This window comes from Thalassophryne amazonica, chromosome 7, assembly GCF_902500255.1.
Source record: "Thalassophryne amazonica chromosome 7, fThaAma1.1, whole genome shotgun sequence".
NCBI classification, from domain to species: domain Eukaryota; kingdom Metazoa; phylum Chordata; class Actinopteri; order Batrachoidiformes; family Batrachoididae; genus Thalassophryne; species Thalassophryne amazonica.
The window spans coordinates 113,426,717-113,444,106 of NC_047109.1; the positions used below are offsets into that span (position 1 = coordinate 113,426,717).

A 17,390-nucleotide genomic window follows, 5' to 3' on the forward strand; every position below is an offset into this window, starting at 1 on the left:
GACTGATTTGTACCGGTACTTAAACTAACAGATCTCATGCTGCTTTTATAAAAATCAATCCCTCCAAGTCCTAAGGCGTGGAATGCCACATGCAGGCGTTGGCCGTGTACAAAACGCCACCTGCTGTGTGAAAACGGTAATTCCTCCATTAAATGTAATAAGCTTTAGTAAATTGCTGAGAATGCTAAATATGCAAATTGCCCCAAAGCTGTTGTAATTAGTGGTTGCAGCTTTTTTGCAACGCCATCCTGGGAAACGAGTGTGTATTTACCTCTCAGGAACATTTGGCAACATAATTTCAATTGGTTGGATTTGTTTTAGGAATTCATAACAAAAGGATCACATGTATAGAAGGAAAATTTTTTTTTTTTTTTTTGGATGCATTATGAGGTGCTTGCAGGGATGCGTACCTGGAACTTTAGCTGGATTAGTGTTCGCCTTTCAGGCTGTGGGTGTGTCCTGGGCGTTCCTCCAAGGCTCTGTACCTGCAACCTGAATACTGTGGCGTTAGTTTGTGCAGTGGGTCTAATTCAGGGCATTTCTGTGCAGAAAAGGCTACTTGTTTTTTATCCAGGAGACCAGGAGTCGATAGCATGGGCAGGAGTTAGAGCTGTTGTCCCGCCTCACATGCAGTGAGATGAGCTCACAAGAAAGATCTTCATCCAGCAAGAGGATGACGTTTGAGGATTGACACTTCATGCTGGATCGGTTCAAATCCAGATTGGATGGATTCAAATGAATGAGCAACGCTTGAAGATCAGGTTTTAAAAGTCGGTACGATGCTTGGTGTGAGGAAGAAGTCAAATGTGAAAAAGAGGAGCATCGGGTTTTTTGGCAACTCGAAGGACCGGGTGGTCATGTTTTGTGATGATGTCCCATCAGAGGTGTCCTCCTGTGACTCGGGCCAGGGCTCACATAGTTCCGGGGCTCGCTCCAGCAGTGAGGAACTGGTACAAGGGTGGAGGCTTCGTGGACTTCATGTACACCAGGGGCAGAATGTTGCCCGTTCCTCCAGGCCTGAGAAGGTGTTCTGCGTGCGAGGAGGTCAACATCTTCAGTCTCTGATTATTTCTGGACAAAACTGTACTGGCTGCTCGACTCCGCACTTCAGAGAGCTGTAGGAAAACACTCGCTTTGTTTTGTGTGCTTCCTTCTTATATTTCACTGCTGCAGAAATAGGCACAAGTTTAAGATCTGCGCTCTTGTATTAATGTTGAAAACGATGCTAGAAGAGGACACGTGATCACATTAATGTTCTGCACACTGACGTTGGGCCTGACTGCTTGTTTTTAGGACATTGTTAATATTTTACCTGCTCTATAAATCACATTCCAGCTCCAGCTGCTTTCACATTTACCAGAGGAAGAAAAAATTACTTATAGGTTTGTCAGAAAGTGAGCAGGTGCAGGGGCGGATTCAGAAGATTTTGGTGGGGTGGGGTGTGTGTGTGTGTGCGGGAGGGGGGAATTCTGCTTATTTATCTTTATTTATTTTTTTATTTAGCTTATTTATTTAGTTATCGCTGATACTAAAAAATAAAATAAAAATTCTACAAGTAGTAAGCAGCTCTTTTCATTGTGAATACGAACATAAAAAGTCACATTTCCAAAATTAAATATTAATTGTTATTGTAAGCCATATCTTTCATAATCACCAGTGAATTTTTCACAGATTGTCCAGGAATCTCCAAAAACACTTTAATCAATAATAGTGTCATGCACATCAGAGTTTATCCTGCTTCTGTGGGTAGATGATACAGTGTAAAAATTTTGTCATATTGTTGAACACAGTGAGATATGTTCAGCTTTTCACTGGATGCTAATGGCAAAGAAATTATGGCAAACAGGTTATCAAAGTTAAAATCTTTCCCATTTTCTTTCTTTTTTTTTTTTTTACTTTTTTATATTCTTTTCTTTTTCTTAGCTGGTGGAAGGGGAGCAGTGGATTAACAACAGTGCACTTAACTACAGTAATTTATCAGTGTCACAAACATCAATCACTTCATGCTTTAGATATGATGGACAAAGTACATGTGCAGAAAAAAAAATAAATGTCCTGAAATCTCAGGAAACATTTTACATGTACATTTTGACATTTCTGTTTTTTTTTTTCCACCAATAAGGCTGAAGTTATTCAGACTCTGCCCATGTTGCCGACCATTTGTCCGTTTGTGTTCCCGCAGCCCCAGACTCATCGACATGGGGCGAGTGTACCGACAGTCCAACCAGGAGAACCTGGAACAGGCTTTCAGTGTAGCTGAGAAAGACTTGGGAGTGACACGTCTCCTGGACCCTGAGGGTAAGACCCCCCCACACACACACAGACACACAGATATCTTACAAAACAGAAATGGTGCTGAATAACACTAAAAGTGGTTCTTTGGCTAATACTCACAGGGGAACCACTTTTAGTGCTATTTAGCATCATTTTTCTAGCACTGTTTATGCAAAACAATGGATCTCTAAAAGGAAAGACAATTATGTATTCTGATTTATTTATTTTGTAATCCCATTGACAAAATTCACTGTTATCTCCAAATACATTTTTTTTGACAAAAAATAATTTTTTCCAGCAATTTGGTGTTTTATTGCAGTTTAATGCAAAAGTGAACGTCAAACTCTCACTTTTTCATGTTAAGAATGAATATGAAAGGTTCAAATGCAAAACCCAATCAGTCCATTTAAAAAAAAAGATGTAGTTTAAAATGTGAATTTATAAGAAAACATGTTAGAAAAAATGAACAGATTTCCATAAATGTGAATGAAATGTTCAAATTTTTTTAATATTTTGTACGCTGGTAGTTACTTACACAAAGGTTCAACAAAATGGTTGGTTGCCTGGTTGCCTTAGCAGCTAAGTGCATAAAAATTTGTGGTTTTGTTCTTACTGAGTTTTGCACCTGAAACCATTATATATTTATCACAGATAGAACTATTTCAAGAACGGTGCCTTGAGTGAGTCGAGTTCATATTTAGTGTAATTTTGTCTGGTTTTGTTCTGTTCTTGTAGCATTGCCTTATGTGTGAGCAAAATAAAACAGTGGTGTCATACAAAAAAATTCCATCTTGTCCTAACAGATGTTGATGTTCCTCACCCTGATGAGAAGTCCATCATCACATATGTGTCATCTTTGTATGATGTCATGCCTCGTATGGACGTCCATGACGGAGTCAGAACTAATGTGAGCACCACGTTTTACTGACTACACCTATTAAAACTGAACTGTTTCTGCAAATAATGTAAATGTGCAGATCTGATCTGGTGATTTGAATTTTTGAGTATCACTCAAACTAAACAGTGATTTCTGGAGCTGCCAAAGCTTCAAAGAGCAACAGAAGTCTGTTGAAACCATATTAGGAGCATGTGGTGTTTGTCTCCACACAACCCAGCAGCAGAGACAAAGACACACACATATACTGATTTATTACTCTGGAACGGGTCATGATGATTACCATTCTCACATCCTCTTGATCTGATCCAGATCAATGACTGCATGACCCCATTTATGTTTGGGGTGTTCTCACAGGAGAGACATCCAACAGTCTGCTCCAGTTTGTCAGCATGTCCTGGTACTGTCTGTTGGTACTAATTCCTGGACCTGCTTTGGGTAATAATAAACATCAGTGAGGGAAAATCAGATTCCTGTTACTTTAACAGGAAAAGAAGTGCAGCATTTGAGGAACACTGTGTCATTGTTTCCCAATCTTGTAGCAGATTGGGTTACGAGAGAAGAAGTAATGCCTCGTCCACACAGAAATGAAACCTTTCCAATACGATCTTTTTCTTTGTCGTTTTCAAAAAGTGTTCCATAAACATGGTACTGTTTGAAGAAATACTCTCCTTACACAAGAAACCACTGAAAATGCTGTAGTATATGCCAGGCCTATAGGTGGAGCTGTAACGCTCCCACAAAAAACCATGAAGACTTGAATCATGCACATATGGGGCTTTTGGCATCATCGTTTCACAAAAGTTGCGTATTGGTTGTACACACGAAAATGCAAAAGCACGATTTTGGGATTCATCCACTCTGTGACCCATTTTCAAAAAGTAGTGTGTTTGAGCTCTGAAAACCCTGTTTCTGTGTGGACAAAATGCGGATACGGTACAAAACGTTTGCGGATATGCCGAAACCCGTCTCCTAAGTCCTGTATATGTGCTGAGGCCCACTGGTGCTGTGATTCTGTGAGTCTCTCTTGATTGAACGCCAGTCCATCACAGTTTACGTCCCCAACCAAGGTTGGTACCCATTTACATCTGGGTGGACTGTGACAATACAAAAGAAGTTGTCCAAGGACAACTACAGACAACATATCCATGAATTAACTCCATATCTCCATATTGAAAGCCCAACTCTGCATTGATCACTGCAATGTCAGTTTCCCAACCTTGGAATGGCAACCCCATTTGGATCGGTAACCTGATATCTAAATTAAGTCATTAAAAAATGGATTTTCTTTATTATTCTTGGGTTTGCCAAAAAAATCCTGACTTCATAATGGGTCGATGAGATAAACTGAGGCTGTGAACCTTTGGGTTATGCAAAGTCTGTGTTCATGTACCTTTAGGAGATACATGTGTTTGGGCTTTCCTGTGAAATGTCTCAAAATATGAAATAGCTCCACTGTTCACTGTACTCTGCAGTTATAAGCAATACATTGAAATCACCTGTTTGAGGTGCATAGTTATAAGCAATACATGGTCGGACCTTTACTCACTGACCCCTTAAAGTATCCCACTCGTTTCACCCCATGATATAGTGGATTAGTCGTTTTTCATGAATGGACACAAATGTGTCGACGACGGCACAAACTCTGGAACTCTCCCACCTCTGCCTCGTTTGTCACCTCGACTCTATCCTCTGCCTCTTTGTCCTGTCACACAACATGATGATTGTTGGTGCGTAATTGAGTTTAAAGTGACGGACGTGGAGACGAGGGGGAAGAGGAGCCGTCCTGTCTGCTGTCCTTCAACTCTGTTATCATTTCTGCTGTTTGCAACAGGATCTGGAGCTGCGCTGGCAGGAGTACTACGAGCGGGTGACCGTTCTGCTCCAGTGGATCCGCCATCATGTCATGATCTTTGAAGAGAGGAAATTCCCCGCCAGCTATGAGGAGATCGAGGTGAGAAAACACGATGATGTTATGCTTCCAGGCCATTTGATTGTCAGTCACATTTTCCTTTTTGACTTCCAAGATGATTTTTTTTTCCCCCCTTATGTTTTGATATTTTGAACAATGAGGGCTGTTTATGTTTGAATAAAAGTATCTGAACAAGAAGGTTGGCAGCCATTCATCATCGGATCAAAGACATGTGACGTCTGGTTGTGGGCAAACAGAACAAACCATCTTCAGAGATACCGTTGTGAACTGGGTGGGGCTGCATTGAAGCTGAGAACATGCAGCTAAAAGGCAAATAGTTAAACCCAATCCCCCGAATGACCGCTCTGCCACTCCCTGCACCACAAAAACATAGCGTGACTTGAGTATTTTTTGTCAGTTCACTTTGAAGTCACATGATCATCAGCATAGAATCGACCAAAGCAGCTTAGATAAAGTCTCTTGTTGAAGTTTAGTTGAAATAAAACAAGTGATGAAACAGGGGTCAGCACTTCATTGTACATATGTCAGCCCAGTGTCGCATCTAATGCTGCATCCTATTTTATGAAAATTTTATTTTATTCGATGCCAAATCAGAACCTAAGTAGGTGGACATCTGACCCACGCTGTGGGCGGATTAACTTAAGTTCTCTACAGTAAGTTAATTTTTTAACTGTTCAAAAATTTCATCCTGATTCTTGAAATCATTGATAGTATGTGGAAACATTGGGGTATTTCTTAGTCTTAACAGCATCGGTCATGTTTGAACCTCTTCAAACGGTGTATTCGTCATGACTACGGCTTCAGATTTGTTTGCTTGTGCCCGATTGCGGTAAAAATTTGATGCCAAAGCAGCGTTTGTTTTTTGTTCAAAATAGCTCAATCATGTCTGTCCTGCGGGCACAGCTTCTTTCTTTTGTTTTTGGGAGGTTGCCAGGTCTATACTTTATAAGTCAGCCTGTTAGGAGGCCAGCTGGATGAAGCCATTTCATCCCGTTTTTGCACTTTTTTGGATTGTGGCCGATTCCTGTGCAAGGAATGTACAAGGTTCACTTATTGGTTTTGTTGTAATTTGAAGACTTACCATGAGATGGCGACAGAAATGTCATGCCGTGTTTCTACATTTGTGCAGTAGATTCATAAAAAAAAAAAAAAAAGTTTTAGAAGGTTCTTTGTGAACAAAACATGTTGTTATTATTAATAATAATTGTACAGCACCTGTCATTCAAGATGGTTAAAATCAAAATATGAAAAGAAAGGACTACAAAGACAATCACTTGAGTAAGAAGAATGTTTTTAAAATGGAAAACAGGACAAAACCTTGGAAACAAAACTTAAAGTGATTATTAAACTTTTGAGAATTGAAAAACAATTTTCAAATATTTGACTGCCAGATGGAGAAACTGCCGGGAACCTTAACTTAAGTAACGGTGCCAACCTCTATGATCTCACTCGCAAAACAAACAAAAGCTTAGTTAAGATGAACTTTCTTTCCTTTTTTTTAAGATTCTGTGGCGGCAGTTCCTGAAGTTTAAAGAGACCGAGCTACCAGTGAAAGAATCCGACAAGAACCACACCAAACCCATCTACCAGTCTTTTGAGGTAAGCTTGCCTCAGAACTGTTCTATTTTTTTATAGTTTATTTTATTGTCTGACTTATAGCACCACCTGTCCACAGAGCGCAGTGCACGCTGGCCAAGTTAAAGTTCCGCCGGGGTACCATCCCATTGATGTGGAGAAAGAATGGGGTCGACTCCACGTGGCCATTTTGGAGAGAGAGCGGCTTCTCAGGATAGAGTTTGAGAGGTCAGCAGATAATATTTAATATCTGGATTTACCATCAGCATCAGTCCTTCCCAGCAGGCAGTGGGCATTGGTGTAATTAACGGACGATGTGCGTTAACACATCATTAATGCCTAACCATTATTATTACTATCATGTCTACAAGAATGGAAAGCACGACTTCATTTGCAGGAGGGCGTTAAAAAATAACATTTTAAAAGTGTGTACAGTTGGCAAGATCATAAAAATAATATTTAATGTATATATATATATATATATATATATATATATATATATACACTATTTGTAATTTTATTTTTCTTAACAATATTAAGAAAATACAGTTAATAATGTTTTAGCAAAACAGACAATCCCAGGCATCTAATGTTACAAGCTACGTTTGCCATTGGCCGAAAACGCTACGTAGCCAGATATCAAGCTTGCCGACATAGGTAGCATTGCTCGAGTACCCGAATTACCTGAGTACAAGTCGCAGTCTTTCTGCTAGTTCAGGAGGTCCTGCGACTTGTATACCTTTTAATATTACACATTCTTTATTTTTATCATCATTATTATTAATAATTTCAATTTCAATTTTTTTTCATTTATATAGTGCCAAATCACAGCAAAGTTGTCTCAATGTGCTTCACACAAGTAAGGTCTAACCTTACTAAGAGCAGCAGCGGTAAGGAAAAACTCCCTCTGATTTGAGGAAGAAACCTCAAGCAGACCAGATTCAAAGGGGTGCCCCTCTGCTTGGGCCATGCTACAGACACAAATTACAAAACAATTTACAGAACGAATATACAGGAAATGTTGCCAGTACACAGGACGGGAGGGTTACAGAAACAGACACCACACCCATCTCTGGATGGAGCTGTACCTCAGAGAGAAAAAAACAGAATCAGACATCAGAAAGACAACAAATACAGTATAAATTGTCAGCATTAAACATCAAGAAAAACAGAAGAAATACAAAGGTGATCGCCAGCCACTAGCCCTAAGCTTCACTAAAAGACCCAAAAAGCATAGTAACATTCTATACCAGTATAATAATAATAATAATAAACATGGTAACAACATCAATTAGGGCTTACCAGGAATCAGTGTGCAACATAAAATATACTTACGTAACAAAAGAATAAATGCCAAAAATAAAAGTACACAACAGCAATGCACACACACACACACAACAAATTAAAGAGGTGGTTTAAAAAAAAGAAATCATATGGACTTATATTTTTGTTGCCATGTTTCCTACGCTTTGGCCCAGAAATCTGTGTCCATCTGATGACTTCTTCTGTCCAAACTGCATCAAATTACATCCAGTGTGTTGTCCAAGGCATGTTTGTCTGTCTTGCTTACTTTTAAACTTAAGTTTGTATATTAAGTAACAGCACAAGCTGTGGTGTGCACATGTGCTACATTGAGTTCCTGTCTGTCATTAAACTTGCACCCAGGGAAGTGCTGTTACAAAGTGGCTTCCATGTACAGAAAAAAGGTGCGACTTGCACTGTGATTGTCTTACTTTTCACAATGCATTTTTTGACAGATGCGACTCAACACGTCGGCGCGACTTGCAATAACCCTCCATGCAATTACAAAAGTGAAAACATACAGTGAGGAAAATAAGTATTTGAACACCCTGTGATTTTGCAAATCATGGAGGGGTCTGAAATTTTCATCTTAGGTGCATGTCCACTGTGAGAGACATAATCTAAAAAAAAAAAAAAAAAAAATCCGGAAATCACAATGTATGATTTTTTTAATAATTTATTTGTATGTTACTGCTGCAAATAAGTATTTCAACACCTGTGAAAATCAATGTTAATATTTGGTACAGTAGCCTTTGTTTGCAATTACAGAGGTCAAACGTTTCCTGTAGTTTTTCACCAGGTTTGCACACACTGCAGCAGGGATTTTGGTCCACTCCTCCATACAGATCTTCTCTAGATCTTTCAGGTTTGGGGTTTCAGCTCCCTCCAAAGATTTTCCATTGAGTTCAGGTCTGGAGACTGGCCAGGCCACTCCAGCACCTTGAACTGCTTCTTATGGAGCCCCTCCTTAGTTGCCCTGGCTGTGTGTTTGGGGTCATTGTCATGCTAGAAGACCCAGCCATGACCCATCTTCAATGCTCTTACTGAGGGAAGGAGGTTGTTTGCCAAAATCTCGCAATACATGACCCCATCCATCATCCCTTCAATACGGTGCAGTCGTCTTGTCCCCTTTGCAGAAGAGCACCCCCAGAGTATGGTGTTTCCACCCCCATGCTTCACGGTTGGGATGGTTTTCTTGGGGTTGTTCTCATCCTCTAAACATGGTAACTGGAGTTGATTCCAAAAAGCTCTATTCTGGTCTCATCTGACCACATGACCTTCTTCCAAGCCTCCTCTGGATCATCCAGATGGTCACTGGTGAACTTCAAATGGGCCTGGACATGTGCTGGCTGGAGCAGGGGGACCTTGCTGCTCTGCAGGATTTTAAACCATGACATCATCATGTGTTACTAATGTAATCTTTGTGACTGTGGTCCCAACTCTCTTCAGGTAATTGACCAGGTCCTCCTGTGTAGTTCTGAGCTTTCTCAGAATCATCATTACCCCACAAAGTGAGATCTTGCATGGAATCCCAAACCGAGGGAGATTGACAGTCATCTTGTGTTTCTTCCACTTTCTAATAAATAATCATAACAGTTGTTGTCTTCTACCAAGCTGCTTGCCTGTTGTACTGTAGTCCATCCCAGCCTTGTGCAGGTCTACAGTTTTGTCCCTGGTGTCCTTAGACAGCTCTTTGGTCTTGCCTATGGTCGACAGGTTGGAGTGTGATTGATTGAGTTTCAACAGGTGTCTTTTTTTACAGGTAACAAGTTCAAACAAGTGCAATTAATACAGGTAAAGAGTGCAGAATAAGAGGGCTTCTTAAAGTAGAACTAACAAGTCCATGCTTCTTGCTGGTTGGTAGGGGATCAAATACTTATTTGCAGCAGTACCATACAAATAAATTATTTTAAAAAATCATCCATGTGATTTCCAGATTTTTTTTTTTTTAGATTATGTCTCTCACAGTGGACATGCACCTAAGAAGAACATTTCAGACCCCTCCATGATTTCTAAGTAGGAGAACTTGCAAAACCACAGGGTGTTCAAATACTTATTTTCCTCACTGTAGCGTCATTGGTATGTTCAAACTATTTCTCATAATCAGGTTGTCTATAATGAGACAGTTACACCTTATAAAGCAGGATGCTGAGACATGATAAATTTCCTGTGTATTTAGAGTCATATTGCACTGTGGCAAGTTTTGTGTCACAAGGTGGTTCGGTCATCCAGCAGTCTGAGAGACTTGTTTATGGTTAGTGACATGTGGGTGACAGAATACGATGACTGCACATCTTTGTTGGGAAGCTGACAGACTTCACATTCAGCACTGTAGACTCGTATCGTAATTCCTGAAATACAGCTCTTGTGACTGATTAGAGTACTTGCTGATACCCTGGAACGTGTAAGTATCTTGGCTGTCTTCTTGTGGGTCTTCACTTCTGGTTGTCTAGAGATGATGCTGTGAATATGGCGTTGGATGGGAGTAGTGAGAAGTGTTTTCTGCGGACTTTCTGAAAACGTGTAACTCCGTCACATGGATTATTAATTACGGTTGTATTTGGTTCTGTGATTCCAGACTGGAGAGGCTCCAGAGGATTGTCAGTAAGGTCCAGATGGAGTCTGGGGTATGTGATGAGGAGCTCAATCATCTGGAGACTCTGCTTCAGACGGTGAGTCCACTCCAAGATCGAAACATTACTCAGACCTAAGTTTAATAAAAGATAAATAATTTAATTTAATTGTTTGCCGTTAATACATTTATTATCGTCTTTTTCTCCGCCAGGACATCCGTCTGTTGAATGCGGGGAAACCAGCTCAACACACAGCAGAAGTGTCGAGAGAACTGGACAAAGCAGATGGCGTGATTCGCATGCTCTTCAACGATGTACAGGTCCTCAAGGACGGGCGCCACCCTCAGGCTGACCCGATGTATCGCAGGTGGGTTGAAATCTGTCAGAATGCTGCGTTACAAAGCAGTTCACAGACAGAACATCTGATGATATTTGGGGCCTCCACAGGATTTACCACCTGCACGAGCGCCTGGTGAACTTGCGCAGTGATTACAACTTGCGTCTGAAGTCTGCTCCTTTGAGTCCCACTCGTGTTACCATGACCCAGACCTCCCAGCAGTCCTCCATGAAGGTGCGGCCCGAGTTGGATGACGTGACCCTGCGGTATGTCCAAGACCTGCTGGCCTGGGTGGAGGAGAACCAGCATCGTATCGATGAAGCAGAGTGGGGCTCTGACCTGCCCTCTGTGGAGTCCCACCTAGGCAGCCATAGAGGCCTGCACCAGACAGTGGAAGACTTTCGATCCAAGATCGAGCGTGCCAAAGCTGATGAGGTAGTACCCTCTTTACACTCCGTGGAAAGTATCTGACACTGCTTTGAAAGTGTTTCTTTTTAAAGGAAAGTTTGCTAAAACTGAGGCCTGAACATTTTTCATCATCGTAATGTTTCTGTTGTCTTTATTTTAGAGCCAACTTTCACCTGTCAGCAGAGCCACGTACAGAGAATACCTGGGTAAACTGGATCTTCAGTATGGCAAACTACTGGTAAGTATACAGAGATAATACTCTATTTAAAACATTTAATTCTGCTTATCAGTATTTGAGTGTGGGTTTTTATTGGGTTTTGTTTTTTTTCTTGCAGAACTCTTCCAAGTCCCGCTTAAGGAACTTGGATTCCCTCCATGCCTTCGTCAGCGCTGCCACTAAAGAACTGATGTGGCTCAATGAAAAAGAAGAGGAGGAGGTCAACTTTGACTGGAGTGACAGAAACCCCAACATGACTGCTAAGAAAGACAACTACTCGGTATTTCACTTTGTACTTTCCAGTAACAAACTATCTGCAGAAACATGACAGTTTTTTGTTTTTTTTACTCTGTGTAGCCATCTTCTCACCACTAGGGGCAGTGTTTGAAAACTGCTGCTTGAGTCTTCTCGGTCAGCTGGAACATAAACAGTACACTCGTTTTCCATGTTGCTATGTGAAAGCTAAGCAAGTCAGCTAACTTTGTTGTTGTAGAAACTGTAGAAATTTCTGTAATTTGTTATATTTTAGAATTTTACACTTTGTGTACATCTCAATAGTTGATGCGTTACGTTAATCAACTAACGATTGGGTAGGAGTGGTGTCCAAGTGGTTCAGTACGTTTACTTCCAGTGCAGAAGGTTCCCAGTTCAAGGCCACCCCTCCCCACTCTTCATGTAATGTGGAGTTGCGTCGGGAAGGGCATCCGGCATAAAAATTGCCCCAAATCAACATGCAAACCACGAGTGGAAAAACAAGGAACTTCCTGTTAATTAAGTAATAATTAGTTAAGTCAGCATTTCCCAATCCTGATCCAAAGTCCTGCGTATTTTCCACTTGGTCGAGATCTACTCAGACCAGGTCAGCTCAGTCAGGTGTGTTTGGCCACACTTGAGCAGGTAAACATGGAAAATGGACAGTATTGGGTCAGGAGTGGGAAACACTGAGTGAGGTTAATTAACTCAAAATGAACTGGTTTTGTTTTCAGGGTCTTATGCGAGAACTGGAACTGAGGGAGAAGAAGGTGAATGACATCCAGGCCATGGGGGACAAACTGGTCAGGGATGGACATCCCGGCAAGAAAACGGTTGAGGTGAACTCCTAAAGTCCTACATCCACACCCAAAATATGCACAACAGTATTAAATTGTGGAAAAACCTCCTAGTGAGGCCTGAACTCGGACTTTATCCTCATGTCTTCTCGGTGTCCTCCAGGCCTTCACAGCTGCCCTGCAGACTCAGTGGAGCTGGATCCTCCAGCTGTGCTGCTGCATCGAGGCTCATCTCAAAGAAAACACAGCCTACTACCAGGTACGGAGTGCTTAAATTAAAAGAGAATGAAAAGATCCGGTCATGCCCACGAATCCTCAGAGAGCTGAGAGTCGGATTATTGACATGATTTGTTTTGTTTTTTGCAGTTCTTCAATGACGTGAAAGAGGCTCAGGAGAAAATGAAGAAGATCCAAGAAAACATGAAAAAGAAATACAGCTGCGATCGCTCCACCACAGCCACGCGGCTGGAGGATCTGCTGCAGGACGCCGTGGTGCGTGTGGTCACATGATAGCAGCCAGACGCGAACCAATCAATTAACCGAGCATCAGGAATTTTAGCTCCTCAAATACTTCTGTTTTATGTAATTAACCGAATCTCTTTGCCGTCCTCACCAGGATGAGAAAGAACAACTGAATGAATATAAGAGTCTTGTGACCAGTTTAAACAAGCGAGCTCGATCCATCATCCAGCTGAAACCACGCAACCCCACGACCCCACTCAAAGGCAAACTGCCCATTCAGGCTGTTTGTGACTTCAAACAGGCGGAGGTGAGAACGCCACGTTACGACCAATCACAACCTGTGGCACCGCCTCCATCTGCCACTGTCAGCGTGCTGAGATCCTGCCTTGTGTTTCAGATCACTGTCCACAAAGGAGATGAGTGTGCGCTCCTCAACAACTCCCAACCCTTCAACTGGAAGGTTCTGAACCAGTCTGGAGATGAGGCGGTGGTGCCGTCTGTCTGCTTTATTGTGCCTCCAGTCAACAAGGAGGCCACAGACAGTGTGTCCAGGTGAGAGAACACAGTGAAGACAAATAAAACATCTAATGCAGCGTTTCTCAAACAGTCATCCGTCAGTGACCCCTAGTGGTGTCTGAGTACATTGGTAAAATATCACATTTTAAATTAATAATGTATTCCAGCTAATAAGTGTTTCTCATACTGGATAAATATATACAGTAGTATACACTCGCCGTCCACTTTATTAGGTACACCTTGCTAATACCAGATTGGACCCTCTTTTGCCTTCAGAACTAATTTTACATGGCATAGATTCAACAAGGTGTTGGAAACATTCCTCAGAGATGTTGGTCCACACAGTTAGTGTCGCATAGTCGCCCATTCAACCAGTCTGTCCATTCTCCTCTGACCTCTGATGTCAACAAGGCATTTTCATTCACACAACTGCTGCTCACTGGATATCTTCTCTTTTTTGGACCATTCTCTGTAAACCCCAGAGAAGGTTGTGTGTGAAAATCCCAGTAGATCAGCAGTTCCTGTAATACTCCAACCCGTCAGGCACCAACAACCATGTCACGTTCAAAGTCCTTTAAATCCTCTTTCTTCTCCATTATGATGCTTGGTTTGAACTTCAGCACGTCGTCTTCACCACGTCCAGATACCTAAATGCATTGAGTTGCTGCCATGTGATTGGCCGATTCATTATTTGTGTTGGCAAGCAGTTGAACAGGTGTACCTAATAAAGTGGCAGGACAGTGTGTATGTACTGTTATGTACCACGGTGAGGATAGTGGTTATTTTTTTTGTAATTTTTCCCCTCTTTCTGGTTTGCTCTTCTTCTCCAGTCTGGATGCAGGTCATCAGCAGATGGTGACCATATGGCAGAGGCTGCATATAGATATGAAGAGCTTGCTGTCGTGGCAGTGCCTGATGAGAGACTTCACACAAATACGCTCCTGGAACATCACCACGGTAGGTGTCAACACAAAATTTAAAAATTTGCTCTCACAGGTATTATGTTGGGTTTGGTGGTTCGTCCTTCCTTTGGGAAGAAGACCATCTTCATTTGTTATTTGACAGTTTGATTGTGTGGGTTTGGAGATGGCTGATTATGCCAGTCTGCACTCGGACATTCCTGGAATACTGTGGACCAGGACAATGAGGTGGTAGTACCTGGAGCTGGCTGCCTTGATAGACTGAGCTTCATAGACTGCAGCTCCCATCAGGACAAAGCTGGTTGGTTGTGAACCAACGGCTCCCAGGATGTGTGATTGATGTCGAGGTCTTTCAAGGAGACTTTGAGAGTGTCCATGAATCATTTTTCTGGCCACCATTGGAGCAAGCACCAGTCTGCACTTCTCCGTAGACGATTTGATTGGCGATGTTGGGGTTAGAGATCTGTAGGCCATACTGTACCTCAGACCACAATCAGGCCATAACTCCACCCACCATTACACCATTCAAAGAAACCGCGTAACACCTTCAGAATATGAAGTGGAATCACGCCTGTTAATTCTCCACCCGTTCTTCCCCATTCCGTGCAGCTGAAGACCATGAAGCCAGAGGAGTATCGTTTGCTGATGAGAAACCTGGAGCTCCACTACCAGGACTTCATGCGTGACAGTCAGGACTCGGAGCTCTTCGGCCCTGCTGACCGCATGCAGGTGGAGGAGGATTTCACCACGTCTACCCAGCATTTTGACACCCTGCTTCGCTCCATGGAGAAAGGTAAACTCCAAATGCGATCTGACATTCTGACCCTTTTGATATGTAAAATGAGTGCACCGTATGACGGGAACATTATGTAACTGTTGATTCACCTTTCAGGAGTTGTGGTTGTTAAGCTCAGAGGTGAGTGGTAGTTATCTCAGGTCAGTCGTGGCAGCAACTCGTGTGGATCCACGCTTTGGAGGCATGGCTGGGCCGTGGATGCACGTTCTATGAACCACAGCGCTGAGTAGGACCCGTGTTTGTGGGTTATGTCACTTACAGTAGGAGCCGTTAAAGCTGTTTGTAGAAAAATCTTAGGCATGATTGTGGCAATACTTGAAAAAAATTGCATGTCATGAGCCCATGACAAATCTGTGATTGATCTTACATAAAAAAACACCGGTCAGAATTTAAAATAAAATTCACAAACATTCAATTTTTTTTAAGCTTTTATATTTTAAATAAGAAAAAAGCAAGTGATGCATTATTAGAACCGCATCAATAGGACTCATCGTACTGTGTTGCGCTAAAAGCTGCTGTGTGAACACGACTTCAATGTTTAACTTGAATGCTGTTGTAAAGGAGTATATTTGTTGTGTAGGTCAACAGGATGAGACGCAGTGTAAGACGTACATCTCTGAGCTCAAAGACCTTCGTCTGCACATCGAAGACTGTGAGGCTCGCACCGTCGCTCGCATCCGCAAACCTGTGGAACGGGAACCTTTGAAAGAGTGTATTCAGAAGACGACAGACCAGAAGGTACTGAGCTCCAGTTAAGAACTCAACATCCAGGATACAAGAGAACTCGGTCCCAGGTGTGAACCCTATCGCTAACCCAGTCTGACTTCTCCCAGGAGCAGAGTTCTCTTGTTTCCAACATGTCAACACAGCAATGTACAGGGCTGTGAAAACTCCGCGCATCCGCTGGATTCTGCGGATTTCATCATGGGGAGGCGGGGCGGGGTGTTAGTGATGTACTCTTTAATGAGTGAATGAATGAATTTATTTGGCACACAAACTCAACAATAATCGTGAACATCACAGGGTTTTTGAAATGCTTATCACAAAGCATTCTCTTTTTTTACGACATCATGCAAGTTTTATAAGTCCGCGGACACTGATCTGTGTGTCACAGATACAAATCAGTTTCCTCAGATCCGCGGAGTTTCGCGGAGGAAAAATGCCACTCAAAGCGTAGCCGTTACGACAGTTGTCGTAAAGCAGGACTGGTTGGTCACTGCGGCGACGCTGTGTGGCTCCTGTGTGACGCCACAGCTAAACTTAGCATGTGGACATCCCAAACTTTTAGAGCTTTCAAGTTTTTAAAAGATTTGTGCAGCATGTCTGTGTCACCGACTGACGTCGCATAGAGAGAAGATGGCGAGAAAGACTGTTTGAAAAAGTCTTATAAGGACAAGAATCCGTGGAATCATCGCTGGCTTCATCAACACACCTGAAAGATAAAAGAAACGGGAAAAGTGACCTGTGCCCTCTCAGGAAACACGGTAAGAATTTTTCTCTCCCTGGAAAATAAACATGGTGCTGTTCAAACAGGATTTTAGACAAGATTATGTGACTTTTTTCACTAATCTAGACTTTCTTTCATTGTAAAAAAGACGTGGCTTTGAATGGATTTAGGCTGCATGAAGTTACACAAGAATATAAGTGACTTTTTACTATAAGGTATGTTATTGATATTTTACCATGATTTTCCAAATATTCTACAAGCTTTAGCTGTGGTTTCTGAAGTCTTCATAAATTTCATGTATAATTGTTCTGAGTTAATGCATAATTTGGTTTACAATTAAAAGGAAAATCATTCCAGGTCCTACTTCCACATCATATTCTGTTATTTCAACATCATCACTGACAGGTCAAATAAAATGTTGAGTCTAGGATCATTTAAATATCCACTGATTTTGAGATTTGTTCTTCCAGGAGATGCTGAAAAAGTATCATTAGATAAAAATTTAATTCTTGTTCCCCACAGGGCCCTAGACCCCGGCTCCTGGGGAGCTGTACTACCCCCCCTGCAAATTTTCCTCGGATTTCACAATTTTCATTTCACAACCCTGCAATTTAGTGACGAAAAAATAAGAAAACCCACCAATCCCAAGCTGTCAGAATTTCTGCAGCGCCTCTGGCTGATTACAC

The 17,390-nt window shown here is 41.9% G+C and overlaps 1 protein-coding gene across 1 annotated transcript in view; it reads left to right on the forward strand.

The window, feature by feature from the left end:
- Positions 1-17,390, forward strand: part of LOC117513519 (plectin-like) — a 192,198-nt gene that overhangs the window by 65,376 nt on the left and 109,432 nt on the right. Inside the window, 18 exon segments of the mRNA XM_034173689.1 lie at positions 2,183-2,298; positions 3,078-3,181; positions 5,004-5,123; positions 6,606-6,701; positions 6,778-6,905; positions 10,558-10,651; positions 10,765-10,919; positions 11,000-11,324; positions 11,458-11,535; positions 11,633-11,794; positions 12,501-12,605; positions 12,727-12,822; positions 12,930-13,055; positions 13,180-13,332; positions 13,423-13,577; positions 14,372-14,498; positions 15,071-15,254; positions 15,838-15,995. Coding sequence (XP_034029580.1) covers positions 2,183-2,298; positions 3,078-3,181; positions 5,004-5,123; positions 6,606-6,701; positions 6,778-6,905; positions 10,558-10,651; positions 10,765-10,919; positions 11,000-11,324; positions 11,458-11,535; positions 11,633-11,794; positions 12,501-12,605; positions 12,727-12,822; positions 12,930-13,055; positions 13,180-13,332; positions 13,423-13,577; positions 14,372-14,498; positions 15,071-15,254; positions 15,838-15,995 — 2,482 coding nt within the window.